Below are 27,930 nucleotides of genomic sequence, written 5' to 3' on the forward strand. Positions count from 1 at the left end.
TCATATCAAAGCAGTTTATTCAAATTCTAGATAGTCCATCTATTATGCACAAGTGTCATTCCACGACATACATAAAGGTATGATACTGCTACCAGTTTCCTTCCTCAAAGCTCATAGAAAGAGACACAGATTTGGTTTAATGTACATGCTTTAATAAAACGGTACCCTTATTTACAGTTTCCTGAACGCATCTCACATTCCTCACATCCATACACACTCCCAGGCATACACTCTACTCCACATAAACATGAAGACTGAACTTTTCTGAGCAAAATAAAGCAGTGCCATGGACAAGAAGGGGTACTTTTGGCCATTATAATGCTACCTTAATGTATATGAACATATATATGGCAGTAATACTGAAGATTCTTTTTTTTTTTTTCCCCATTCTATTTACAGAGAACGTTATCAAGGTTTTCCAGTCAACACAGAACACCAACTTCAGAATCAAAGCTGTGACCTTGAACTAATACAGATTGGGTTTGATTTCCCTTAAAGCAATTCAAGTCTTTACAAGAAGTAAGGCACATAAGGAACAACTGTGCTGCTGTAAAAGACTGTGGTATGCTTTATCAATGTGTTAAAAGGCCTCAACAGCAGCAAAGTGGTTCATATTGATTTCATGAGTCCAGACTAACACTATCCTACCATTTACTAGAAATGTTGCCTTCAATACAATTGGATTTGAAAAAAAAAAAAAAAAATACCTCTTTATATCACTAGACAAAGTTGGCACAAAGCCAGTCTGACAGTGGAGGGAAAATCTTTTCCATAAATTACACCCAACAAATCAGGTTGCCATTTCTTTAAAGATCTGGCCACCTAAAATGTTTTTTTTTAGTGCAGGGTAGTTAGCACTCCACCTTGTGTTTTGTCTCTCGGAGCAAGAAATTTGCAGCTGGGTGTTCCCAGTTCCTCACACCATTACAGCCATTATAAGAAGGGCCTACTCTGTTGCGCTTTAAATTTCCATTAAAAATGTCAGATGTGGGACCACTCTTCATGCATTAGAGGAAGCAAAACACTACAGCAGTGTTTAGAGACAGACGCTGGAGATTTCACCACTAAAGTACACAGGGAATATAAATTAAGGTGACAGAAACCAGCAGATTGCTTCCTATAACTAAAAAACAAAAAGCTACGATATGGATGGACTAACCTCTTTAAAGAGAAGCTGCCCCAATAGAAAAATGGTAAGTTAACATTGCCAGCCTGCTTTTACACTTCTATGCCATCGTTGACAGCTCTTATTACTCAGTTACCAAGTCAAAAGCCTGGATCATGCATGCAGCCAGAAAACAAAACTCCTGACCTTCATATTTGTTCCAGGTTTAGAATTAAATAGTGAAAAGAAATGACACCCCCAGATGTATTCAGCGTCTCAGGTAAGTAATCATTACAGCTGTATCTAGTGTGGAGAATATGACATGTTGGGGATACCTGAGGATTGGTGGTGAACATTTACTTTTTTTTCCTTCAACAAAACTAAGTGCTAATAATTGGATTTGCTAGCAAAAATGTACATACTAATTTGAGGACTTCACTTGAAAACATTGGTTTCAGTAGTGCAGACTGAGTCAAGAAGTGATAAAGACCCGAGATACCACAAAGCGTACGCTCTCCTCAAGCGCTCTAATCACCACCTGCCAGTACCATGGTAAACCGATTGGCAAGATTTGCAGGTTATCAGGAGATCATGGAGCTACTGCTGACATTTTTCATATACAAGACAGGTATAGCTATACACAAGTTTCCCACAAAGTTTTACTCCTGGACCAGATTTCCTTATACAGATACAGCAACTGTGTCGGGGAGAAAAATGGCTGGCAGTTTAGATTAGACTGCTAGTATTAAAATCTTTCACAGACCCTCAAGGTCATCATTCTTATTTCAGTGTACAAAATCTGGCAATAGTGTTGAGAACACATTCCACCCAAGATGTCCATGGGTGTTGGTGGGAAGGAACAGGCTGCAGTTTCTGAAAGGCCCCTGACTTTGGTTGTTGACACAGTTCAATCTTGTTTTGAATGATCCCGAACATCTTCCTCATCTGTGTATTCAGATGGCTCTTCTCCAGGTTTCAATAATCGGCCAACGTAATCATACTTCTCTGTTAAGGGGAAAAAATAAAAAAATAAATATTACATGGGATATCTAGCGATTAATAGAAACCAGTTTACAAAAAAAAATTCTAGTGTAGGGAAAGTTCTGACAACAGTTTAGGAATCGGCTTAAGACCAAGCTCTATTGGGCTGCAGTCAGCACATCTAGGTGGTCTGCAATCTGCTGCTTATAAAACGTATGAGTGGAACAAGATGGGTACATCTTTTATACTGGAACTCAACTCTACTATCCTTTTGCAGCTAAATATGGCACCCTAAAAAGGAGAAGTATAGCCAAAGTATTCCTGTGACCAGTTTTCAGCCAACAGTAGGCTAAAGTCTACTATCGGCTGACGTCACAGTGTGTTTGATCACTTAATTCTTGGCCTTAGAGACAGCAGGGGACCGATGCTGCAGCCACCTAGGGAGATATAGATAATACACACACACACACGTTTTTGTGGATTGGACCCTCCAATCTCTATGGTGCAGCAGATGACACCTGCAGCGCAATCCGATCCTGTCCACCAAAAACAGACAGATGGTGGCTCTATTCCCATCCATTAGCTTGCCCTACAATCCGCTCTGTGCCCATGTCCGCTCTGCATAGCGGAGCGGACACAAACCTGTCCATCCTCCTGCTCAGCAGAGAGATCACCCGCTAAGCAAGCAAATTCCACTTAGCGGAGGCACCCGTGTGCAATTTTGCGTAACACGGTATTTGCGGAGCGGTTTTTCAAATGCTTTTTAGGTAAGAAAAACCATTTTAAATTAAGAAAAAACAAACAAAAAAATGCTCAAACACCACCACCAAAATATATACTCTTTTGTAAAATATGAGGTTTTAAAATTATCTTTCACAATATAAAAAAAAATAATAAAACGTGGCCCAACTTTACCGTTATTCTTTTAAATTTTTTAATTAAAAAAAAGAGTGTGTTTTATTCTCTTTTTTGGGCTAGAAAATTAAACAGTTTTTAACTTGCAAACAAATCTCAAAAAGAGGCTCGGCCCTTAAGTGGTTAAACATTTGGGAAGGCAAAGAAAATGGATTTATATCTTGTGGCCATTAGGCTCCTTTTAAACTGATAGTTATGACCCTTGGGTTAATGCCCCTGCCCCAGGTGACATCAATAACTGGACACCGAGTAAAGCAAAATCTGCCCAGAGAAAAAAAAAAAAAATGGTTTGTTACGGTCACCTCCAGAACTTTTCCCTGCCCAAATTTGTTCAACTATCTCCTCCTACTCAGCTATCTTCTTTAGGTGTTCCGTTAAAACTAATCTACAGGGAAAAACTTATCCCGCCTCTAAACCTACTTTCTCCATCAACCCACCCCACACATTTATCTTATGTACCACTCGCTATTCCTTTTATGCTGTAAGCTCTTACAAGCACAGCCCTCCCAACCCTCTCGTCTTAAATTGTATCAAATTGTTGGCAAAAATAAAAATCCTGCATCAAAATAGTAATAAAGATATCGTGAAGCTATAAAAAAGTTTAAAACCAGGTAATTACTGTGTGAATTTTGGTTTGAGGTATTGACCTCCATAAAACCTGTGTTTTTCTCCAAACAGGAATTTGTGTAAAATTTAAAAATCCAAAAACTGCCCGCTAGCCAAATGTAAAGTAGAAAATATATATCCCGACCACCTCACGCAGAAAGGCACGTACAAGTAACTTAACATACCTGTACGTTGCCCTTTAAGAGGCAGCTTGAGGGCGTGTCGCCGGCAGCTCCATGACCGTGGTTCCCGCGGATCCAATGTCCGCAGGGATACACGTGGTCGTCTCACAGTGAGGAAGAACGGGGAGATGCTGATGTAAACAAGTATCTCCCCGTTCTGCCTGGTGACACTGTCACTGATAAGCTCTCCCTGTAAATCGGGACTGCTGATCAGTGATGTGTCACACACACAACCCCCCCCCCACACCAGTTAGAATCTCTCTTTAGGACACACTTAACCCCTACAGTGCCACAGTGGTTAACCCCTTCACTGCCAGTGACATTTTTACAGTAATCAATGCAAAAAAATGTGTCAAAATTGTCCAACAATGTCAGTCATGAAGAAAAAAAAAAAAAAAAAAACAATAAAAATATATTATTTTGTAGACGCTATAACCTTTGTGCAAACCAATCGCTTATTGCGATTTATTTTACCAAAAATATGTAGAAGAATAGGTATCTGCCTAAACTGAGGAAAAAGTTATATATATATATATATATTATTTTTTTGGGGGATATTATAGCAAAAAGTAAAAAAAAAATAAAATAAAAAAAAAAAAAAGCGCAGGAGGTGATCAAATACCACCAAAAGAAAGCTCTATTTGTGAGAAGAAAAAAAAACGTCAATTTTGTTTGGGAGCCACATCGCACGACTGTCAGTTAAAGTGGCACAGTGCCAAATTGCAAAAAGTGCTCTGGTCAGGAAGGGGGTAAATTCTTACGGGGCTAAAGTGGTTAAGTTTTTTTTTTTTTTTTTTTTTTTTTTTTTTTTAGGCAAAAAAGTTTAATCATCTTTTAAATCATTATACATTTCCTTCAACATTTACTGCTGAGCAAGTGCCTTAAAATCGAAATGAATACCTTTAAACTGCATCTCCCATTCTCGAACACTTTCCATTTGCACAGCATTGAGGTCTGACAGATCATCATATTCATCCCTTAGGGCTTCCTTATCGAGGCAAAATGTTGCAAGTCCTCTAGAAGCATCTCTACCAGCGAATATCCCATATGGTCCATCTACAGGAGAAAAGAACCAGTTCCATGAAGCAGATAGACAACATAGAAAACCTAACAAAAACACACAATTGGAGTCAGAAAGTGAATATCTCCCCCCATCCAGCCAAACATTTTCACGGAGGCGAACTAGGCTACTTTGGCAATTAGTTACTATTCTCACGAAATAAGGCTGGCATTCGATATTTGCTAAGTGCAAAAACAGACGTCAGTCTCAGTTAAACATCTGCACTTACACCAATGAAGGAAAAAAAAATAACTAGAGCGCATAGAAGAATAAAACAAAGTGCAGTGCTATAAATACATATAGTGAACTGAATAAATCAATAATGAGTTAATAAAAACAAATAAACCGTGAAAAGAAAGAAAAGGTTCCATAGAAAAAAAAAATAAATAAATAAATAAAGTGCTGATAAAAAGGAAGATCCAAGGAAAGCAAAACGTGACACCCAAAAGGTAAGATCATACTGGAGGCTTGTCAGACCAGTGAGCCCCCCTTTACTTAGGGAGGTCAATAAGCGCATAATGCGCAAGTAAACCAGTCGATTTACCAGTTTCAAAAAACAGTTTCATTACCGACACATGGCATTGGTTGTGCTCTCAAACCATCCAATGGCTGGTGTCATAACTGATCACATGTGCAGCATCATGGCATCTGTAGATTAAACAGAGGCAAAGATGGCAGCTTCCTTGGCTGAAAATGATCACAGGGTTTACTTACACTTTAATCAGACTCCAAACCCACCAGAAAGGCTCGGGTATCATCTCAGGTAGCCCCAGGTGGCAAATACAACGATAGAGGATAGACAAGTACTCCAGGGGGCTGTGCCAGCAAGTCCTCACTCGTGTTCAATGAATGGATAAAAAAAAAAAAAAAAAAAAAAAAAAAAAAAAAGTAGTGCACTTACATTTAAAACAACCTTAAAAATTTTAAACAGCGGTTTCCCTTAACCAAAATGGCTGCTTATTGACCTAAGTGGGGGTGGGGTTTGCTGGTCTTCGGGCAAGCCTCCAGTGTGATCTTACCATTGGGTGCCACGTTTGCTGTCCTTGGATCTTTCTCTATCAACACAGATTTTTCTATGGGACCTTTTCTTTAGGGCCGGTTCACACAGCGGGCGACGCGAGGCGACACGACTCGCCTCGCTCCGACTCAGAAAAAAGGTTCCTGTACTACTTTCGGGCGACCTCGGGGCGACTTGCATTGACTTCTATACAGAAGTCATTTGCAAGTCGCCGCCGAGGCAAGTCGGAGTCGCCTCGCCTGCAGTGTGAACCGGCCCTTACTTTCACGTTTATTATTTGTTTTTATTAACACATTGATTTATTCAATTCACTATTAGGCATTTATAGAGCTGCATTTTGTTTTATTCATTGTTATTTATCTGGTATCTGGGTTATAGTGTTCAGCTGCTAATCTAGGATCCAAACACTGATAGCAGTTTCTCCACACTATAGGGGAGAAAGTTTGTCTGCGTGGTCTTATTAACCAGTTAACGACCGTGCCATAGCTGAATGACAGCTTCAGCGCAGCTCGATAACCCTGGGACGAGAGTACATTGACGTCCTCACAGAATTACACATCTGGGGATATTTGACCGTTGCGTCCTCCGCTGATAGCGACCGTTTACTGTGTGATCGCCCCAGCAAATGGAGCGATCACTTGTAAAACGGCATGTCCAATTCCCCTCTCGGTACCAAATCGGTACAGTGTGAGCGGAAAGGGGAGAGATCAGGTGGCGCAGCGCTGTGGGCAGGATCTGTAGTGCCCACAGAGCTGATCTGTGACAATTCCAGCCTCATCCAGCCATCCATCCCTAATCAGCAATACTCATCCATCCATCCTCAGCCATCCCATCCATACTCATCCATCCACACCCATTCATGCTCAGTTATCGCATCCATACTCAGCCATCCCCATTCATGCTCATCCATGCCACTAGAGTGCCTCACAAATGTGTAATAGGTAGTCAAATTAGATATGAAATTTATGCCCCTAGAACACCCGATAGTGCTCCCTGCAAGTTGGGCCTCTCTATGTGGCCAGGCTGTGTAAAAGTCTCACACATGGGGTATCACTGTACTCAGGAGTAGGAGAATCTATTTTTGGGTGTAAATTTTGTTATGTACATGCTATGTGTTAGAAATATTATAAAAGGACAACCTTGACATGTTAAAAAAGACTCATTATGCCCCAGATTATACATTGGGTTGTTTTCATTCTATCCATTTTTGGGGCGTTTCCATTGTCTTGGTTTTCCAGAGATTTCAAAAGTTTAAGCGGTAGTCAAGAAATATGTGCAATTTACGCTCCTAGAACGCCTGGCGGTGCTCTCTGTATGTGGCCACGCTGTGTAAAAGTCTCACACATGTGGTATCGCCATACTCAGGAGTAGTAGAATGAGTTTTGGGGTATAATTTGTGCTATGCATATGCTGTGTGTGAGAAATAACCTGCTAATGTAACAATTTTGTGAAAAAAAAAAAAAAAAAAAAAAAAAAAAAAAATAGATTTTGCAAAGAATTGTGGGAAAAAAATACAAATTCAAAAAAACTCAATATGCCTCTTATTAAATACCTTGGAATGTCTACTTTCCAAGAAGGGGTCATTTGGGGGGTATTTTTTATTTTCCTGGCTTGTTAGGGTCTCAAGAAATGATAGGCTATCAGTACTTCAGGTGTAATCAATTTTCAGAGAGTGGCACCATAGCTTGTGGACTCCAACTTTCACAAATACCAAATAATATCCACCAATTTGGTTTATTTTTACCAAAGATATGTAGCAGTTTTCTTTTTTACACAAAATTTTTGAAGAAAAATTACTAATTTGCAAAATTTTATTACAGAAACAAGCAAAAAGACAGTGGCAAAGTGGTTTTAACCAGATGTCATATGACGTGATCAGGATATTAAGCCGCTGCACACCCCCGGGGGAGAGCATTGCGGCGATCGTTGTTGCGGGGTGTGACAGTCTGACACCCCACAACTACGATCTCGGTAAAGAGTCTCTGACGGAGACTCTTTACCATGTGATCAGCTGTGTCCAATCACAGCTGATCAGAGTGTAAACAGGAAGAGCCGATGATCGGCTTTTCCTCCCTCCTGAGTAGAGGAGAGCCGATCGATTATCAGCACAGCCCCCCCTCCCCCCAGGATGCCCTCACTGGACCACCAGGGATGCCCAGCACCAGGTATGCCCCCCTAGACCACCAGGGATGCCAGTCAGTGCCCACAATGGATGCCAATCAGTGCCCACAATGGGCATCACTGATTGCCATGCATTGTTTGGCACTGATTGGAATCCATCCCTACAATACTCACCCGTGCCGCCTATCACAGCCCACCCATCCATGCCACCAATCAGTGCCTATTTGTGCCACCTATCAGTGTCATATCATTGGTGCCCATCAGTGCCGGTCACTGCGGCCCCGTCAGTGAAGGAGAAAACTTACTTACAAAGTTTTGTAACTGAAACAAAATAAATAAATAAAATAAATAAATATCGGCCTTTTTTTTTTTATTTGTTTAGCAGAAAATAATCCCAGAGGTGATCAAATACCACCAAAAGAAAGCTCTATTTGTGGGAACAAAATGATAAAAATTTAGCTTGGGTACGGTGTAGCATGACCGCGCAATTGTCATTCAAAGTGCGACAGAGCTCAAAATTCGTCTGGGCAGGAAGGTGTATAAGTGCCCGGTATTGAAGTGGTTAAAAAAAAAAAAAAAAAAAAAAAAAAAAAAAAAAAAAGGGAACAAAGTCTTTAGCAAGTAACTATAGACCTGTTAGTTTAAACTTCTATAGTCGGGAAGATACTGGAGCTTTTAATAAAAGACCACAGACGAGATCTTAAAGCGGAGGTCCATCCTAAAGTGGACCTTCCGCTCATTGGAACCCCCCCCCTCCGGCACCACAATTGGCACCTTTCAGGGGGGAGGGGGGTGCAGGTACCTGTACAGTACAGGTATCTGCACCCACTTCTGGGATGGTTCTCTGCGGAAAGGGGCGTAAATTACGCCCCTTTCCGAAAGTCCCCCGCTGCCTGCTGGGAAACACAAAGATCCCAGAGGCAGCGGGTCCATCCTTATTGCGCAGCGCGACTCGCGCATGCGCAGTAGGGAACCGGGAAATGATCCACTTCCTGATTCCCATACCCAAGATGGCGGCGGCAGCACCCGAGAGACGATCGAGAGATCGGGTTCGGGTGCCGACATCGTGGGCGCGCTGGACAGGTAAGTGTCATTATTGTGAGGAAAAGGAGGGCCCTTGCCTGTGGCGTGGCTCCTTAGCCTTCCTGGTCTGTGGGAGTAGTGTACTCTTACCACCTGTGGCATTTTTAATAATGTCATCCAATGAAGCTCCAAAGAGCCGGTCGCCAAGGAAGGGAAGATCCGTCAGGGCTTTTTGGGATGCCTGGTCAGCAGACCAGCATTTAAGCCAAATGAGGCACCTCAGCTGACACTGAAGCCCTGGATAAGAGGGAGAGTATCCAGGGCCGCTTCACAAACGTACTTAAGGTCTTGCACTAGTTGGTCTGCTAGTTCCACGCAGACAGGGGAGGGGTTTTTCTCTCCCAATTCGCGGTGCAAAAGTTTTGCCCATTCAGTCAGTGTCTGTGACACCAGTGCAGATGCCAGTACTGGTCGCACGGCTGACCCCACAACCAAGGAACAAGCCACTGCCTCTGCCTTCCTGTCAATATCCATGAATGCAGGAGTCTCCTGTATCGGGATCGTGGTTACTTTAACCTGGATACTGGGGGGTCCACGACCGGAGGAGCTGACCATTTCTTGAGAAGGCTTTCCTCAAAAGGGTAACGCAACGCCATGTTTTTGGGAACGAAATGGCCCTTTGCGGCCGACCCCATTCCCTGTAGATGTAGATGAGCTTGTCAAAATAAGCCAAATATGGGAACACCTTATGTGAACGTGCTGGCTTGCGGGATCCAAAAGGGACTGCTACCTCAGCAGAGGGATCAGCTGGCTCCTGTATCTTCAGGGTATCACGCACAGCTGTGATAAGCGATCCAACAAGCGCTTTGTCGCGCCCGGACGGGGAATCGCCCTCACTGTCCAAATGGTCCTGGTCAGCCTCGTCTGATAGGTCAGAGCAGGGGGTCACCAGCCGCAGCAGGGCCCGAGTCTGCATCAGAGCTCTCCCCATAGGAGGGCGGGGGGGGGGGGGGGGTAGGGGCCATTTACGCGCACCTTTCCTTCCACACACGCCTCTATTTTTGCAACAAAGGAGTTAAGCACCGCCGCCAGGGTGTCCATGGGCACAGCGCTATCCGCAGGTGACTCGGTTGCAATAGCCTGGATTTCAGGGGAAAAAAAAACCCACCAGTTTCTGAAGCCATGCTGACCCTACCCTGTCTGCCACCTGCAAGGGGACTTGGGACAGTGAAGGTCCCACCCTCCTGCTGCCGCCGTGTGTGTGCGGCGGGGGGTAGGGGTACCTAGCACCAGACTCACCACCCTGGGGCGTTCTGTGAATGTTACTAGCAGTGCCTGTAGTCCCTAGGAGGTTACCCAGTTGCAGAGTGAAGTAACTGTTGGGAGCAGCTGTATAGAATAGCGGTGAAACATTCTGCAGAGCTTGCACCAGCGTTCAGGGAAGAGCCATCCAGGGTCCTGTACACACAGTGGACGCAGGAAACAGCATGTGAGAGCACATGTAAAGCTGTCACAAGAGAACTGCGGTGAAAAGAGCACTCAGGCTTCAAAAAAAATGTCCGCCAATGCAACTAAAAAACTGAAAATCCTATAGAAAATGGCTGCTGAGGCTCACAAGGGTAACCTGCTTTGCCCACAGCCAAAATGGCTGCCGGACAGCGCCATGCGGTGACAGGAAAAAATAAAATAAATCACAGAACAGTGCTGCCTGCCTACAGTCAGGGCACCCCCCACAGACACCTTTTGGGACCCCCCAGACCGGGACCAGGACCAACGCTATCTGCACAGAGCCCCCTACAGGTGAGACCCAGCGAACCGCGCACCCCCCCCCCACATACATACACACCGCCCGCATCACATGCGGCCACCCCCCCGGAGGGGGGAGGAAGGGAGATAGGGGCGTGGGAGAAAAGAGAAGGTGGTGAGGTGGCCCCCAAATCGACCTCCCAGGGAATGCCCAGCTGCTCACCCCACCGAAGCAGGGAGAGCCGTACTTAACAGTCCTGAAGAGCTGGGAGACATTCCATCACAGACCTACTCCTGCGCAGTTACAGGGTAGCTGCTGGCCCGGTATACTGCGATTCAGACATCAGTAGCCCAGTTATATGTAAACCCCGGAGCATTGAAGCTCACGACCATCTCTGGAGCCGACGCATGTCGTGGCCTGCCGAGCCTTAGCTGCGGCCTGCACACGCTCGATGGCCGGACTGGGGAGACTACAAGGATAAGTGACCCAGCCGGCAGTTGATGAAAGATCCTGGGATCTTCTATCTTGCACAAAAAACATCAAACCTGCATTAAAAAAATAAAAAATAAAATAATGGACCAAAGGGCCCGCAGGGTTCCTAGGCCATTCTTCTTCACTAGGCAAAATAACACGGAGTTCTACCTGGGAGCAGGGAGGGTTGTTAGCACAGGATCCGCCCCCCGGGGCAGGACTAAAGTTCTGTGTATTGTGTTACAATTTTTGCCTAGTTCTCCTAATGGCAGGCTAACAAACGCATTTAGTTACACAGAGAGGAGCTGTGTTGGTCGGTGAATATAAGAGAAAAACATTTTAAGCAACAGACAGCATGGATTCATAAAAAAGGACAGAAGTTGTCAGACAAACCCGATTTCTTTTTTTTATGAAAAAGTAAAAACCTTGGACAGAGGGGTGGCGGTGGACATGGTATACTTGGATACATGGCTCACGTGTAAGGTAAAGTCTACAGGCTTGGAAATAGTTTGTAAATGGATAGAAAACTGGCTAAAAGACAGAATTCAAAGAGTAGTGGTTAATGATTCTTACTCTGAATGGTCTAAGGTTATCAATGGTGTAACCCAAGGTTCAGTGCTGGGACCCATACTTTTTAATATTATAAAATGATATTGGGTCTGGGATCTTTGCAGATGACACCAAGCTATGCAGTGGAATAACGTCCTTACAGGATGTCTGCAATTTACTAGCCGACCTCAATGCTCTGTCTAATTGGGCGACTGTGGCAGATGAAGTTTAATGTTGAGAAATGTAAATTTATGCACTTGGGGGCTAAGAAAATGGGGGACAGGGGGGATAAGAGGCATGGAGAATCTGGATGGACTTGTGTCTTTTTTCAACCTGGCTATGTAAGTATTGCATGACTGAGTAATTGGCATTCAAAATGTGAGAGCACTGAAAGCTGAAAAATCGGTCTAGTTGTTAGGAAGGGGGTTTAAGGGTCAAGTGTTTAAGCCCCTGATGATCCTGGACCCAAAAAGAAGACAGCACAGAAAAAGAAACAGAGGTACAGCTATTTTGCCCAGGCCAAATTTAGGATTTTGGCATTTAGGAGAAAGGTTCCCTTTAAATTCTAAAATACTGCTACTCCCTGGCTGCTGCATACATTCCACCCTCCCAGCTACCCACTGCACACTGTGGTTCCTCCCACAGCTCACACAGAAGGAGGAACTACAGCGGACAGTGGTGGCGAGTACTTGCAGACATCAAAAGGAACAGAATGGTAAACATATAGCCTTTTTTTTTTTTTTAACAGATAATTTTGTTGAACCACTTGCCTACCAGGCACTTACACTCCCTTCCTGCCCAGGGCATTTTCCGCACTTTGAATGACAAATTGGCGCGGTCATGCTACACTGTACCCACATTTTTTTATCATTTTCTTCACACAAATAGAGCTTTCTTTTGGTGGTATTTAATCACAAAAATTTAGAAAAAAAAAAAAAAAAAGACTTTTTCTGTCAGTAAATTTTGGAACCAAGTAATTTTTCGCCTTCACTGATGTGCGCTGATGAGGTGGCACCTATAGGCTGAACTGGTGGACAATGACAAGGTGGCACTTATGGACACTGATAGGCGACACGGATAGGCAGTACAGATGGGCACTGATCGACAGCAGTGATAGGCATTAATGGGTGGGCAGCACTGACTGGCATCACTAATGGGCACTTGCTGCCACTGGTGGGCACTGTTTGTGACTATTTATTGTAATCAGGACACGGATGATCAGTGCCCCGATTAAATCCCTAGATGTCCTCGTGAGGGGATGCTGCTGATCGGCTCTCCTCACTGTCAGTTTGAGGTGAGGAGAGCCGATTACCGGCATCTCCTTGTTTACATGTGCCCTGCTGTGATTGGACACAGCCAATAACATGATTAAAGAGCCACGGAATCAGCTCTTTACACAGATCGGGGGTCACGCTGTGTCCTAGCAACACAGCGCACAAGAGCGGCCGTTCTGGGACGCCATCCCAGAACGAGAGCTGCACCACCCTGCCGTCATTTGACAGTGGGTGGGCAGCAAGCAGTTAAAGAAATATAGCCAAAGCTATTTTGGCTGTATTTTGTCCTAGAGGTCACAGAATTTCAGTTCATTGTGCACTCCTGTGACCTGTTTTCAGCCAACAGCGGGCTAAAGTCTGCTGTCAGCGAACGTCACTCAGCTAGTTCAGGCTGGGGAAAGCCCACAGCCCATTGCTTCAGTGAGTGCTGGAGGGGCAGAGAACCAGTGACTGACGGCCATGGCTCTCTGCTCAGAATGGAGAAGAGAACCGAATGATCAAGGTTTGTTTGCTTAGTTCTCACTGCAGAGCTGGCAGGAGACAGATGCTACATTCATCTAGATGAGTATAACCATTTGGTTTTTTTTTGTTCGGCTATATACTTCTCTTTCAATCTTAAAATTTCCAGGCTGTAAGAAAACAAGATGCAGACAAATTCAGGTTGGTGAACATTCATACAAACGAAATTATACACACCCACGCTTGTATATACTGCTTGACAGAAATATGTACAAATTTCTGTCTGCTCTGTGGGTTACTTTGGTCACGTGTAGTTTAATACATCACTAAAGTTATTAATTGTAGTGCAAAGTTCTAAGTGCCTGGACTAGTAGTGCATTTTTTCCTCAGCCAGTCTGAGCTGAGGCATGTGTTTAAATTCCCGTGGGTGATGGTGTACGGACCATTTTAGCACTGGTGGAGATGTTTGTGAAAAGATTTTGCTGGCAAACATTAAATAAGCTGAGATAACTGCATAGTTTCAATTGTTGCATCACATTACTGTGTACATACGATTTGATATGTTTTGCCAACGAGAAAAAGGATGGATGTGCCAGAAAACGCTCCAATATGAATTCAACCATGCATGTTTAAGAAATGAAAAACAAAAAAACAAATAGGATTTATAGCAGTTTACCAGTTTCAACAAGCCTGAAGTAAATGTTTCCCACTAACGTGTCAAAGTGGATTGGTCTCCACCCAACTATTCTCATAAATTAGAAGAGAAATATATAAGCGGGACTTCAGGCTTTGTGAAAACTGCCATAATGGCTGTCACGGAAACAATGACTGTACTGCTGAATGGTAATTGTATGCAGCATCTGATAAGGCGGTAGGTAATCAGACAAAAAGTACACCAGTTCATAAGAAGGGGATCCTAATTATTTGCTTAAACGGGTAAAAATCCTTGCAAAGATTTAGTCAATTAAGAGTTTTTCCCTGAACAATCTGTATAGAAAAATTTGAGATGCAGCCCGCCAGTGCAATCTCATGCGGTGTCTGAATTGCCATGCAGCCGCTGTAACGATGACACACGGCACGATTCCTGGCATTGGATCAGTGTACTGTATCACAAGAGGCGATCTAGGAGGCAGGACAGCGTTACAGCGGCTGCAGGCATGGGTGAGGCTACATCTCATGACACTCGTAAAAGGAGGAATGAATGACTGACTGACAGGGGCAAGCCAGGATGACACTTGTGGAACCGGGTGGGAAGGCCACCCCCTTTGAGCAATATTTCCCTTTCAGCAATGTGCCGAAAACAAAAAATTTGGCAGTTTTTCAGCCACCAAAATTTTGGTGCATTCCTTGTTTTAGGATTAAAAATGGCATTTTAGTTTAAGTCCCATTTTAGACTTCAGCTTTTTAGTTGTCTAAAATCGCCAGTACATTTTAGTCAACTAAAATCATTTTAGTTGACCAAAATCAAGTGGGTTTGCATTATTTAATCATTCCTCTACAAATTTCCAAACTCCTTATATATTCCTGGCCTGGAGAGAAAAATCTAAAATTGTTATTTACAGTATTAAGGATTGAACATGACACAGATTTAACCACTTTCAGACCGGACCATTTTGCTGGCTTAAAGGGGTTGTAAAGGTAAATGTTTTTTCACCTTAATGCATTCTATGCATTAAGGTGAAAAAACATCTCACACTGCCGGCGCCCCCAGTGCCCCCGTTTTACTTACCTGACCCCTCGAAAATCCCGCGCTCACCCCCGACTTCCTCTTCGCCGCTCAGCCTGGCCGCTGATTGGCTGGAGTGGATGGATTGAAAGCAGCGCAGCCATTGGCTCGCGCTGCTGTCAATCACATCCAATGACGCAGCGCGCCGGGGGGCGGGGCCTTGTGATACAGCGAGCGGCTATAGCCGCCGGCTGTATCACGGGAGCGCGCCCGCAGTGCTTCTCACCAATGCGAGGGAGCTCGCATTAACGTGAGAAGCACCTGCGGGAGGAAGCAGAGACAGCCGCCGAGGGACCCCAGAAGAGCAGGTTCGGGGCCACTCTGTGCAAAAACGAGCTGCACAGTGGAGGTAAGTATGTTTGTTATTTTAAAAAAATAAAAAATTTTACTTTACAACCCCTTTAAGATCAGACCACTTTTTGCAATTCGGCATGGTGTCACTTTAACTGACAATTGCGACGTGGCTCCGAAACAAAATTGACGTCCTTTTTTCCCCCCCAGAAATAGAGATTTTCTTTTGGTGGTATTTGATCAACCCTGTGGTTTAATTTTTTGCACTATAAACAAAAAATTAAGCGACAATTAAAAAAAAAAAAAAAAAAAAAAACACATTTACTTTTTGCTATAATAAATATCCCCCAAAAATATATATATAAAAAACAAAAAAACAAACAAAAAAAATAAAATAAAAAAAAAAAAAAAAAAAAAAAAAAAACACACTAATATTTTTTTTCCTCAGTTTAGGCCGATACGTATTCCGCATATTTTTGGGAGAAAAATAAATAAATAAATCGCAATAAGCGATTGATTGGTTTGCGCAAAAGTTATAGCATTTACAAAAAAGGAGATAGTTTTATGGCATTTTTATTAATTTTTTTTCCCTAGTAATGGCGGCGATCAGCGATTTTTATTGTGACTGCGACATTGTGGCGGACACATGGGACATTTTTGGGACCAGTCATTTATACAGCAAATCAATGCTATACAAATGCATTGATTCATGTGTAAATGACACTGGCAGTGAAGGCGTTAACCAGGGGGTGGCAGTGTAGGGGTGTGTTACTAACTGTGGGGGGCTGGGCTTTGCGTTAGTGAACACTGAACTCTGCTCCAATCACATGGAGCAGAGATCAGCGTCACTTGTTGCTAGGTAGAATGGGGAGATGCTGTTTACAACAGCATCTCCCCATTCAGCTGCCCCGTGAGACGACCGCGGGTATCCCTGTGGCGACCGAGTCCGCGGGACCAGACCACAGGCGCACACGCGATGGCAGGGCGGCATTTAAAAATGGACGTACCTGTACGCCAATATGCCTGCCCGTGCCATTCTGCCGACGTACATCGGCGTGCGCCATTCGGGAAGTGGTTAAAGACCTTATACAGGCGATTCTCGAAAAAATTGAATATCGTGCAAAAGTTCATTTATTTCACTAATGCAACTTAAAAGGTGAAACTAATGATAGTTCAAGTCGTGATTTGTCATAATTGTGATGACTGTGGCTTACAGCTCATTAAAACCCCAAATCCACACTCAGAAAATTAGAATATTACAATCAATAAAACAAGGATTGTACATAGAATAATATTGGACGTCTGAAAAGGATAAATAATATGAATATGTACTCAGTTTGGGCCCCTTTTGCAGCAATTACTGCCTCAATGCGGCATGGCATGGAAGCTATCAGCCTGTGGTACCCCTGAGGTGTTGTGGATACCAAGATGCTTTAATAGCGGCCTTCAGCATTGTTCAGTCTCATGTCGCTCATCTTTCTCTTGGCAATGCCCCATAGATTCTCTATGGGGTCAGGTCAGGCGAGTTTGCTGGCCAATCAAGCACAGTAAACACACGGTCATTGAACCAGGTTTTGGTGCTTTTGGCAGTATGGGCAGGTGCCAAGTCCTGCTGGAAAATAAAGTCAGCATTGCTATAGAGCTAGTCTGTGGAAGGAAGCAATAAAGTGCTCCAAAATCTCCTGGTAGATGGCTGCCTTGACCCTGGACTTAATAAAGCACAGTGGATCAACACCAGCAGATGACATGGCTCCCCAACACAGACTGTGGAAACTTCACTCTGGACTTCAAGCATCTTGCTGTGTGTACATTGTTTGAGTTTCACCTGTATAAACTTCTTTAGCCACATTAGCCCCAAAAGGATTTACACACCAATGACCAGGCCGATTTTTTGCGATACAGCACTGTGTTACTCTGAGAATTGCGCAGTTATGGGATGCGGTACCCAAACAAAATTGACCTTCCCAACAAATAGCGCTTCCTTTTGGCGGTATTTGGTAGCCTCTGCAGGTTTTATTTTTTGCGCTAGAAGGAAAAACAATTGATAGATATAGATATATGCTACAATACATATCCAAAAAAATAAATAAATCCCAATAAGCGTTTATTGATTGGTTTGTGCAAGTTATAGCATCTACAAAATAGGGGATAGATTCATGGCATTTTTATGTTTTTATTTTTGTTACTAGAAACGGCAGCGATCAGCGATTTTTAGCGGGACTGCTGCATTGTGGAGGACAGATCAGACAACTGACTGACTTTTGGGGGGGGGGGGGGGGATCAGTGACATCAGGGCTACAAATATGCATCAACATTGTACTACTGACCCTAGCAGGGACGGGGTTAACGGGCGATCAAGGGGTTAAACGTGTTCTGTTTTCTCAAACTGTATGGAGGACTGTGACAGGGGAAACACACAGATCTGTCTTCCTGCTTAGCAGGAAGACATCTCAGTGTCATCCCCTGACAGAAAGGAGATCTGCCTTGTTTACTTCGGTAGATCCCCGTTCTGTCTCTGTGGGGAACGATCAAGGGCGGCAGGCGGACAGGGGGTCCACTGGACCTGCTGACTGGCTCCCCCGCTGGCCAATCGGAGCGTGCGTGCCCACGAAAGCTAGTGCACAAATCGCGATTTGTGCAGGCGAGCCACCTTGTTGCCGCAGTACATCTTCGTTACAAGAATATTGCTTTTTTGACAGAAGTGTAACATTGAAATAAAAATAAAATATTTTGCGTGATAATGCCATCAGGCAGTGCACATTTACATGAACTTGTCTGCTTTAAAGTGGTTGTAAACCCTTACAAACCACTTTGATCTACAGGTAAGCCTAGATTAAGGCTTACCTGTAGGTCCAAGCAATATCTCCTAAACCTATATGGTTTAGGAGATATTTGCCCGAAAACGGGCACCGCTGTCTACGGCGCATGCGCCGTAGACAACGGCGCGCAGGCGCACTGAACGCGGCAGTTCCAAAAATGGAGCTGCCGCATTTGTCGACTCCCGTGCGCATGCGCGGGAGTGACGTCATCGCGGCTTTGCCGAATGACAGCGGCGGAGCTACAGGCGGACTACAGGGGACAGCGTGACTTCGCTGGCTCCTGTGTCAGGTAAGTGACACATAATGGGCTACTATGCGATGCATAGTAGTCCATTATGCTTTACCTTTGCAGGGAAAAAAAGAGGAAGTAAACTCATCAGGGTTTACTTCCTCTTTAAGAAAATATATGTTTGTTGGGGGGGGTTATGTAATCTTCAGGCCCAAATTGATTAAGCATGGGTGCAAAAACAGCTCTGGCAGCAAAAGAGTTAATGTGATATTTATAATTTAAAAAAAAAAAAAAAAGTGGAGGGGGGGGGGGGGGGGGGCAGAAAACAAGACTTTACAAACATATACTTACCTCCTCTGCAGTTGGTTTTGCACACAGCAGCCTAGATCCTCCTTGGCTCCCTCTTTGCTGCCCCTCCCTATCGAGTGCCCCCCACAGCCAGAAGCTTGCTATGGGAGCACTGGAGCGGAGTCACTGCTCCGCATTCAGACACAGAGTCGCAACCCGGCACCCTCTCTCCCCTGATTGACGGACAGCCGCGGGAGCAAATGGCACCGCTGCTGTGTTTCTCTACTGCAGAGTTTGCCAATTCTTTCATATAACAAGTGGGGAGACTTATCTGCTCACTCAGCAAGTTTTTAAAATAAAACAAACATTGTAACTAACTTCCTCCTTAGATCAAAGGGATAAACTGTGTGAAAAAAAAAAAAAAATCCAGGCAGTCTGCCAAGTTTTTAAACAAGTGTAAATGCAGGAAGTTTAACCCCTTAGGCTCGGTTCACACAGGGGCGACTTGTCCAGGCGACTTCGCCGCCTGACAAGTCACGCTCCGTTCTGTACTATGGAACCGTTCTAATAGGAGCGACTTCAGGTGACTTGTGATCAGCGGAAGTTTCATTTTAGGGTGGAACCCCGCTTTAAGTAAAAAAATAAATGAAAAAAAATATATTTTTGCTAGAAAATTACTTGGAACCCCCAAACGTTATATATATATATATATATATTTTAGCAGAGACCCTAGGGAATAAAATGACAATTGCTGCAATATTTTATGTCGCACTGTATTTACCCAGCGGTCTTTCAAACGCAATTTTTTGGGGAACCTTCTATAAATATATAAAAAAAATACCCAGAATCGTGCAGCTCTAATACATACAGTTTTACCAACGCATGCCAACGTTGCAAAATGTGTTCAGACATTAGATTTGGTGTTTTACTCTCTTAAAAAAGGGATAAAATACAAAGAAATGTACATGTATTGCAGAGATGTTTGGCATACGTTCCCCCAGACAAACTATAAATTTAAAGAATTGTACAATGAGATTACACAATTTGTTGCCATATTTAGAAAGTCAGCTGCTACATCTGTGATATTTATTCCCAACACGTATATGCAGTTTGTGTCACAGGTCAGTGTTACACTTCAAGTACAACTGCAAGGTCAGCACCATATAACCCTCTATACAGAGTGGTCTTGCTGAATTAAATTCAAATCTCCTACTACAGATAAATATAAAAACTGGTTCAAAATATAAGGTAGTGATCTCATAATAAGTCATTCCAGTCTTTTTATTTATGGAATTCAAGGTTGATTAGCACCAAGAGTTATGGTGATCTGTAAAGTGGAGCAAACAGAATTTTATTTTTCTGCAATAACCCAAGAGAAACACCTATTACTTTTCACTTTATCAGAAAGCAACCAGGCACAATATTGGGGGATTGTCTCTGTGCTTTGACAGAACTTTTGCTCATACACAGGCAGTTTCCCAGCCCAGCAGTTGTCAAAAACACTAACACAGTCCAGTGTCTACAGGCCATTCTGTGAGATTTGAAAAACCCTGTATGATAGCAATTGCTTTCTCTCTAATAATCATTTGCCAGAAGAGCTTGCAAGCACACCTTCCCCCACATTTATACATAAACCTAAACATGAACAGTAGTATCAGGCAACTGTCGATGTTTAGGACTGTGGGCAAAAGGGTAGGGGTAAATATGATTACATGCTGTTGATTTAGTCTGTATAAATTGTATCACCCTTGAGTTAAACTTATTTTTTTTGATAGCTATCAGTACAGCACTCTGCTACAGTAACAAGAGATTAAAAATTCTACCGTTGCCAAAATTCTTTATTTTCCTAGTCCTGAATAGAGTGGAGAAGGGTGAGAACTAAAAGGGCAAAGCCAAAAACCTTGCAGCCACCTTCATACAAGATCTATCGCCAGAAGAAATCTCCCAGGGCATCTTGTGCCCATAGTACTTGTCCATCTAATCCTGTGCAAGGGTTGCCAAGTTGTGGTGTGGGATAGCTAGATCCACCCAGTCGCCTAGCTTTTCAACATTAAATCAACAGAGACATGGTTCAGAGCGACAGTGATGGAGAACCTCGGCACTCCAGATGTTTTCAAACTACATTTCCCATGATTCTCAAATACACTGCAGAGTGCATGAGCAGCATGGGAAATGTAGTTCCAAAACATGGGGTGCAGAGGTTCGCCATCATTGGCTTAGAAGGAGAGGGCCGTGACAGGCAATGCACACAGAGCCTGCACAATAGCCACCTCACCCCCTAAGCTGCCAGACAGAACAACGGTATGCTGTGCATAGGGCTGGGGAAAATAAATAAAAAACTCTTTTGAATCAAGTTGTGAGTTCAAATCGCTTTAAAGAAAAACAATTTTTTTTCCCTTCAGTTTCCATAGCAGGAGTGTCCGGAATGGCACTTGACACTGGGAGCAGACATGTGCACTGTGTCTGAGGCTCTGAGCTCCCCACTGACACGACCCTCCTGTGTCCCCTAGCCTCGGGTGTGTGACCGTGTGCAGGGGAGAAGTTGAACTGTCAGTCAGCCGTCCGCAATCCCAGGCGTCACAGACTAGGCCGAAGCCACGGCCTCGCCTTAATAATCCTGCCCGCAGCTGTGATTTATGTTAACAGTTCCTAGCAGTTAAATAGCTTAAATTTGGATTATTAATAACAAATGTGCACAAAAGAATGTCAATGAATCCTCTTGGCCATCTAGGCTGTGAACACTTTGGTATTTAAGTAATTGAGAAATAATTTACTAAAACCCTCAATCCAAATACAGTATAAATAATTTGGATGTTTAACAATATTTAGATAGAACAATTCTTCGTCTCCTCAGCTCTCATCTTTAAATTTACACAGAGTCTGGATCTGCAGCCTGCCATTCAAGGGAACAGAGTGGAAACGGTTAGCTTGTGTTGTGAGTGATACAGCTCAAGAAGAGGGCGCTTAGTCACAAAAAACATAAGCTGACAACAGCACAAGCCAGGTACTACATGAGACTGTTGAATAATTATAGTAGCTGGTGTGCTGTTGCCAGATTGTTTTTGTGAATGAAGGTGATCTTTTCAAGCTGTAATCTTTTATAACACAAGTGACAGTTTCTACTCTCTGTGCCCTGAACAGCAGTCTATAGGTCTGGACTATGTGTACTGAACAGGACAGATGAGGAGACAGGGCTCTGCAAAATGGAGAGGGAGTGGGGCTCAGTGCTGGATGTAATTGCTCCTTTTCCCCTTAAATGAAATAGGCGCTGGGTTTTACCTAGGGCTGCAACTAAGGATTATTTTCATAATCGATTAGTTAGTCGATTAATCGGTTAATAACCTTAAAAAGTAATTTGTTGTTGGGCAGATTAAAAACACAAAAAAAACCACAAAAAAAAAACCACAAATTGCCGCAAAAAACGCATCATTACATGCTTTTCTGCAGTTTCTCCATTGAAGTATATTGAACCAAAAAAGCAGTTTTTTTTAATTTATTTTTTTAAACGCAAAAAGAGTCCTTGTCTTTTCCAAACACGCAGCAGCTGAAAAAAAATCATGGATGTGAATGTGTCCCATAGGAAGCCAAGTAAATGAACTGTAGTGTGTTTCTGCAAAAAGCACCAAAAAACACAGAGGTGTGACCAAAGCCTGAGATGTTTAGCAACATAATGGGGGTTAAAAAAAATTAAAAAATTAGTACAAAAAGAGCAAACAGTCACTACTGTAAGGGGTTCATTTTTTACTATGGGACAGTGAAAGTAATATTTACAGTAGCGATTTGCTCTTTTTGTACTATAAAGGGTTAATTTTAGTTTTTTTTAACCCCATTATGTTAGTGGCCGATCGATTATGAAAATAGTAATCGATTAATTTCATAATCGATCAGTTGTTTCGGCCCTAGTTTTACCAATTGAAGACCAGGCATTTACTGGCCATTTTCTTTACATCTGTGTTATTTTTGCTAGAAAATGAGTTAGAACTCCCAAGCATATATTTTTTTTCAAAGCAGAGGCCCTAGAGAAAAAGTTGGTAGGTTTTGCAATTTTCTTTAATGTCACCTGGTTTTGTGCAGTGGGTTTTCTGGGCAATAAAAAAACTAAAATTTTAATGCAAACAAAATACATAACCCATTGTTTTGTAAAATATAAAAGATGTCATTGTCAAGGAAATTAGGTACCAAACATGTCACGCTTTAAAGAGGAAGTAAACCCTGATGAGTTTACTTCCTCTTTCATTCCCTGCAAAGGCAAAGCATAATGGACTACTATGCATCGCATAGTAGCCCATTATGTGTCACTTACCTGACACAGGAGCCAGCGAAGTCGCCGCTGTCCCCTGTAGTCCGCCGCATCCATCTTGCTGGTGGCGTCTCGCAGCTCCGCCGCTGTCATTCGGCAAAGCCGCGATGACGTCACTCCCGCGCATGCGCATGGGAGCCGACACGCGCGGCAGCTCCGTCGCTGAGAATGCCGCGCTCAGTGTGCCTGCGCGCCGATGTCTACAGCGCATGCGCCGTAGACAGCGGTGCCTGTTTTCGGGCAAATATCTCCTAAACCATATAGGTTTAGGAGATATTGCTTGGACCTACAGGTAAGCCTTAATCTAGGCTTACCTGTAGGTCAAAGTGGTTTGTAAGGGTTTACAACCACTTTAACAAAAGTAGTTGTAAACCCTCACAGATATACACAGTGAAGTGACTGGCTTCAGGTGATACACAAAGATGAAACAAATCCCCCTACATAAGTTGTACCCATTTTATCTGCAGTCTTCTCTATAGCCAAAGTCCAGCATTTATAAAGCTTGTCTGAGCTGTCCACAAACAAAAGGTGGAAGAGAGCTGAAGTTACACTCTCTAGAACTCAGCAAGGAGAGCTGATTGGAGGGAAGGGACACACCCCTATTCACACAGCTCCCAGGAACAGAGCTGAGGTTGTCAATCTGAAGATCTCATCAGATTTTTTTCTCTTGGTGTCAGGGAAGAAAAAAAAAAAAAAAAATCACAAGTGATTCATGCTCAGAGGAACAAAGCAGCAGACAGAAATTACATTAAGTGGTCTGGACTGAGACAAGTACACACTATAGAGAGATATGCTTTGTATACATTTCATGTCTGAGGTTTCCAACCACTTTAAGCTAATACTTTGCCGAAGCATCTTTTGGTTTTATGACAGCACTCAGTCTTTGCAGATAGGAGTCTATTGGCATGGCACATCTTGCCTTGGAAATCTTTACCCACTCTTCCTTGCAACAGTGCTCCAAATCTGTCAGATTGTGAGGACATCTACTGTGCACAACCCTCTTCAGGCCCTCCCACATTCCAAAACGTTGATCTTTGTCCTGTGAAGCAATTTCTTTCTTGATTTGGATGTACGATTTAGGTTTTTGGCATGCCGAAATGTCAAACTCCTCTTCATCTGACTTTTTAGCAGTCCTGAAGGGTCTGTGCCGAAAATGACCGAGATTTGAAACTTATTATAAGTCCATCGGCCTTGACTAAAGCCCTAGTTCCAGCTGAATAAAAATATCCCAAAAGCATAATGCTGCCACCACCATGCTTCAATGTGGGTATGGTTTTGCACCAAACATACTTTTTGGAATTCTGGCCAAAAAGCTCAATCTTGGTCTCATCAGAGCAGGACACATTTCCTCACATGCTTTGGCAGACTTGATATAGGATTTTTGCAAAATGTAGCTGGTTTGGATGTTTTCCTTAACCACGTGAAGACCACCCACCGCGCACATGCTGCGGCAGGGCGGCTCTATTGCACAAAACAATGTACCTGTACATCGTTTCATGCAATACTTTGGGGGGGGCACAACTGTTGTGTGCTATGGGACCACGTGGGTCTAGCAGACTCGATGTCCATCGGCCACCCGCAATCGCTGCACAGAACAGGGTGGTTGCCCGTTCTGACAGGGGACAACATAGATATCTGCTGTTCCTAGTGATCAGGAATAGCGATCTCTGTGTTGTCCCAATAAGCTGATTGCTGGCATTACCAAAAAAAAAAAAAATAAATAAAAAAAAAAAAAAAAAAAAGTATACATTATATATATCCCCTATTTTGTAGATGCTATGACATTTGCACAAATCAATCAATATACGCTTATTGCGATTTTCTTTACCAAAAATATGTAGCAGAATACATATTAGCCTAAACTGATGAATACATTTGTGATTTTATATATTTTGTTTTGGATATGCATTATAGCAGACAAAAAATAAAAAATTTAAATTGGATTCAAAAATCATCTTTTTATAGTGCAAAAAAAAAAAAATTATATATATATATATATATATATATATATAAATATAAATATAAAAGCAAGGTGATCAAAAAGAAAGCTGTATTTGTGGGGAAGAAGCAGACAAATTTTTGTTTAGATACAATGTCGCACGACCACACAATTGTCAGTGACGCAGTGCCGCATCGCATCCTTCCAGGGCTGAAATTGTTAATAAGAAAAGGTTTCGGTCTTGCCACTGTACCCCATACATATGAAGAATATGGGAGATTGGGTCACACGTAATACACAGCCAGTACTTGCCAGATATTCATGCAGCTGCTTTGAATGTTGCTGCAGACATCTTGACAGTCGCCTGAACCACTTTTTTGGCATATTGTGTTTAAATCAGTTTTGAAAGAATGTCCAGTACTTGGTAATGTCACAGTTGTGCCATATTTTCTCCACTTGATGACAGTGTTCCATGGTATATCTAATGCCTTGGAATTATTGTTGCACCCTTCTTCTGACTGTCCAACAATGAGATCCTTTGATGCTTTGTAAGCTTTTAGCAGACCATGACTTTTGCTATAAGAAACTAAGCAAACGTCAGAAAAACCCTACTAGAACTGCTGATCTAAATATGGGCTTAAAGAGGTTGTAAACCCTCAAAGTTTTCACCTTAATGCATTCTATGCATTAAAGAGGGAGACCACCCTAAAAAAAAAAAAAAAAAAATATATTAAAAGCCAGCAGCTATAAATACTACAGCTGCTGACTTTTAATAAATAGACACTTACCTTTCCTGGAGTCCAGCGATGTCGGCAGCCGGGGCCGATTTATGTCCTAGGCAGAATGCATTTGGTATCACTCCGCCTGTGACTTCGGCGCTATACAGGAGGCATCGGCTTATGCGGCTCGGTTCCGCAGTCGCCAGCTTCATTCACTACACTGATGATCTGGGATGGCGGATCAGCATCCCGCGATCTGGGCTTGCTGACCTGCCATCTCATAAGTGGGTCGCGGGCCACAGGTTGGGCACCTCTGAGCTAAGGTAAGATTTGTATTTGCCTGAAACTAGACTTAAAGCAGTTGTAAACCTCAGTCACGATATATAAACAAAGCATATCCCTCCATAGTGTGTACTTGTTTGACTTAGGAGCACTAAGTGTCATACCTGCATGCTGCTCCGTTCCCCTGCCATCAGCATGAGTCACCTCTGACAAGTTTCTTGGCACCCAGAGAAAAAGCCGACAGGGGAGAGACAACCAGCAGATTGAGAGCCTCAGCTCCTATTCCTGTGAGCTGTGTGGAGGGGGGCGTGTCCCTTCCCTCCAATCAGCTCTCAGAGCTCTCTCCGTTGCGCTCTCCGCCCCCCTTTTTTTTCCGACAGCTCAGACAAGCTTTATAAAATTCTGGACTTTGAAGAAATATAGAGAAGAGACGCCTGCAGATAAACAGGTGCAACTTACGTAGGAGGATTTTTCTTCATCTGCGTGTATCACTTGAGGCTAGTCACTGTCAGGGGGGTCACCAGTACTTAAAGTGGAAGTAACATTTTTGGGTGGAACTCCGCTTTAAATACTTACATTTTTAAGTGTCCCTCTTTCCTATACTAAAGGCGGTATACATGTTTACTACTTGTTGCCAGTGAAACACAAGCTGGCTGCATTACTGTGAGCATCAAGCTGTATACAATCACTCCCAGCATCCTTCATACTACAGATCCCCTAGCTTATACTCCCCGGTACCCTTGATGCTACCCCGGCACACCCTCGATATCCCCCCACGCTACGGCTCCCCCCTGGCACACCCCCCCCCACAGCCCCTCGATAACACCACCCATGCTACGGCTCCCCCTCTGCCCCTCAACCACCCGTGCTACGGACCCCCCTCGTTACAGATCCCCCTCAGCCCCTCGATAACGTCTCTCCCCGCAACCCTTCCATAACACCCCCCCCCCACAATACAGCTCTCCCTGCAACCCCTCGATAACCCCCTCATGCCACGGCTCTCCCCGCAACCCCTCGATTACCCTCCCCCCCCCCACGGCTCTCCTCGCAACCCCTCAAGCTACGGCTATTTCAGCATACCCTTGGCACCCTCCATGCTATGGCTTCGCCGACACACACCCTCAGAAACCTCCCCCACAACCCCCTATGCTACGACTATCTCAGCACACCCATGGCAACCTCTCGCGCTGCGTCTCCCCCTGAACACCCTCCACAAGCCCCGTCCTCTCACCGCGGCCATAGAACTTGCTGCCCTCCGTCACGTCGAACACCTTGCCGTTGACAGCCAGTAGTATGCGGGGGTTGTTGGCTCCATCAAAGTCTCGCAGTTGCTGCAGGGTGAAGTCTCTCCGCTTCATGCGGGGTAAGGAAGAGCGCGACCGGGTCCCGGCCCCTCTCCAGCGCCAATACACCCGCCAGGCCCCGAACGCCAACACCGCCAGGAGAGCCGCGTTCAGTAGCAGCGTGCACACAAAGCCCAACCCGGAGCCTTCTCCTTCCTCTTGGCCCGAAGGGGCACCTGCCAACTGCTGCTCCTCCCAACTCTCCGACATCACCCGCCTAACGTTCCTCCCGGGTCACCACTGGACGACACCCACCGGGAGGAGGGCACACACGGGCAGGAAGGCTCAGCCCACAAACACACTAGCAGAAGCGACAGCTGACGCTACTCGCCACGGTGACGGTTACAGCCAGGCGACAGGGTGCGCTTTCTGATGACGTCACCCAGGCGCGAGAGCGGTATTTGGAAGTCACAGGAAGGAGAAAGGGGCGGGAGGAAAGCTTTTTTTTTTTTTTTTACTAAGCTTTATTTTTATTATTACATA

General features: G+C 43.9%; 1 protein-coding gene across 1 annotated transcript; it reads right to left on the bottom strand.

The window, feature by feature from the left end:
* Positions 1-27,823, bottom strand: PGRMC2 (progesterone receptor membrane component 2). Its single transcript, XM_077476891.1, has 3 exons — positions 27,336-27,823; positions 4,690-4,845; positions 1-2,110 (listed from the first exon to the last, which is right to left on the bottom strand). Exons 1-3 carry the CDS (start codon positions 27,655-27,657, stop codon positions 2,013-2,015), a joined length of 576 nt encoding a protein of 191 aa, XP_077333017.1. The 5' UTR covers positions 27,658-27,823; the 3' UTR covers positions 1-2,012.
* Between the last annotated feature and the right edge of the window lie 107 nt (positions 27,824-27,930).

Source organism: Lithobates pipiens, unplaced genomic scaffold, assembly GCF_037356315.1.
Source record: "Lithobates pipiens isolate NorthernLeopardFrog02 unplaced genomic scaffold, aLitPip1_a1.2 Scaffold_13, whole genome shotgun sequence".
NCBI lineage: Eukaryota > Metazoa > Chordata > Amphibia > Anura > Ranidae > Lithobates > Lithobates pipiens.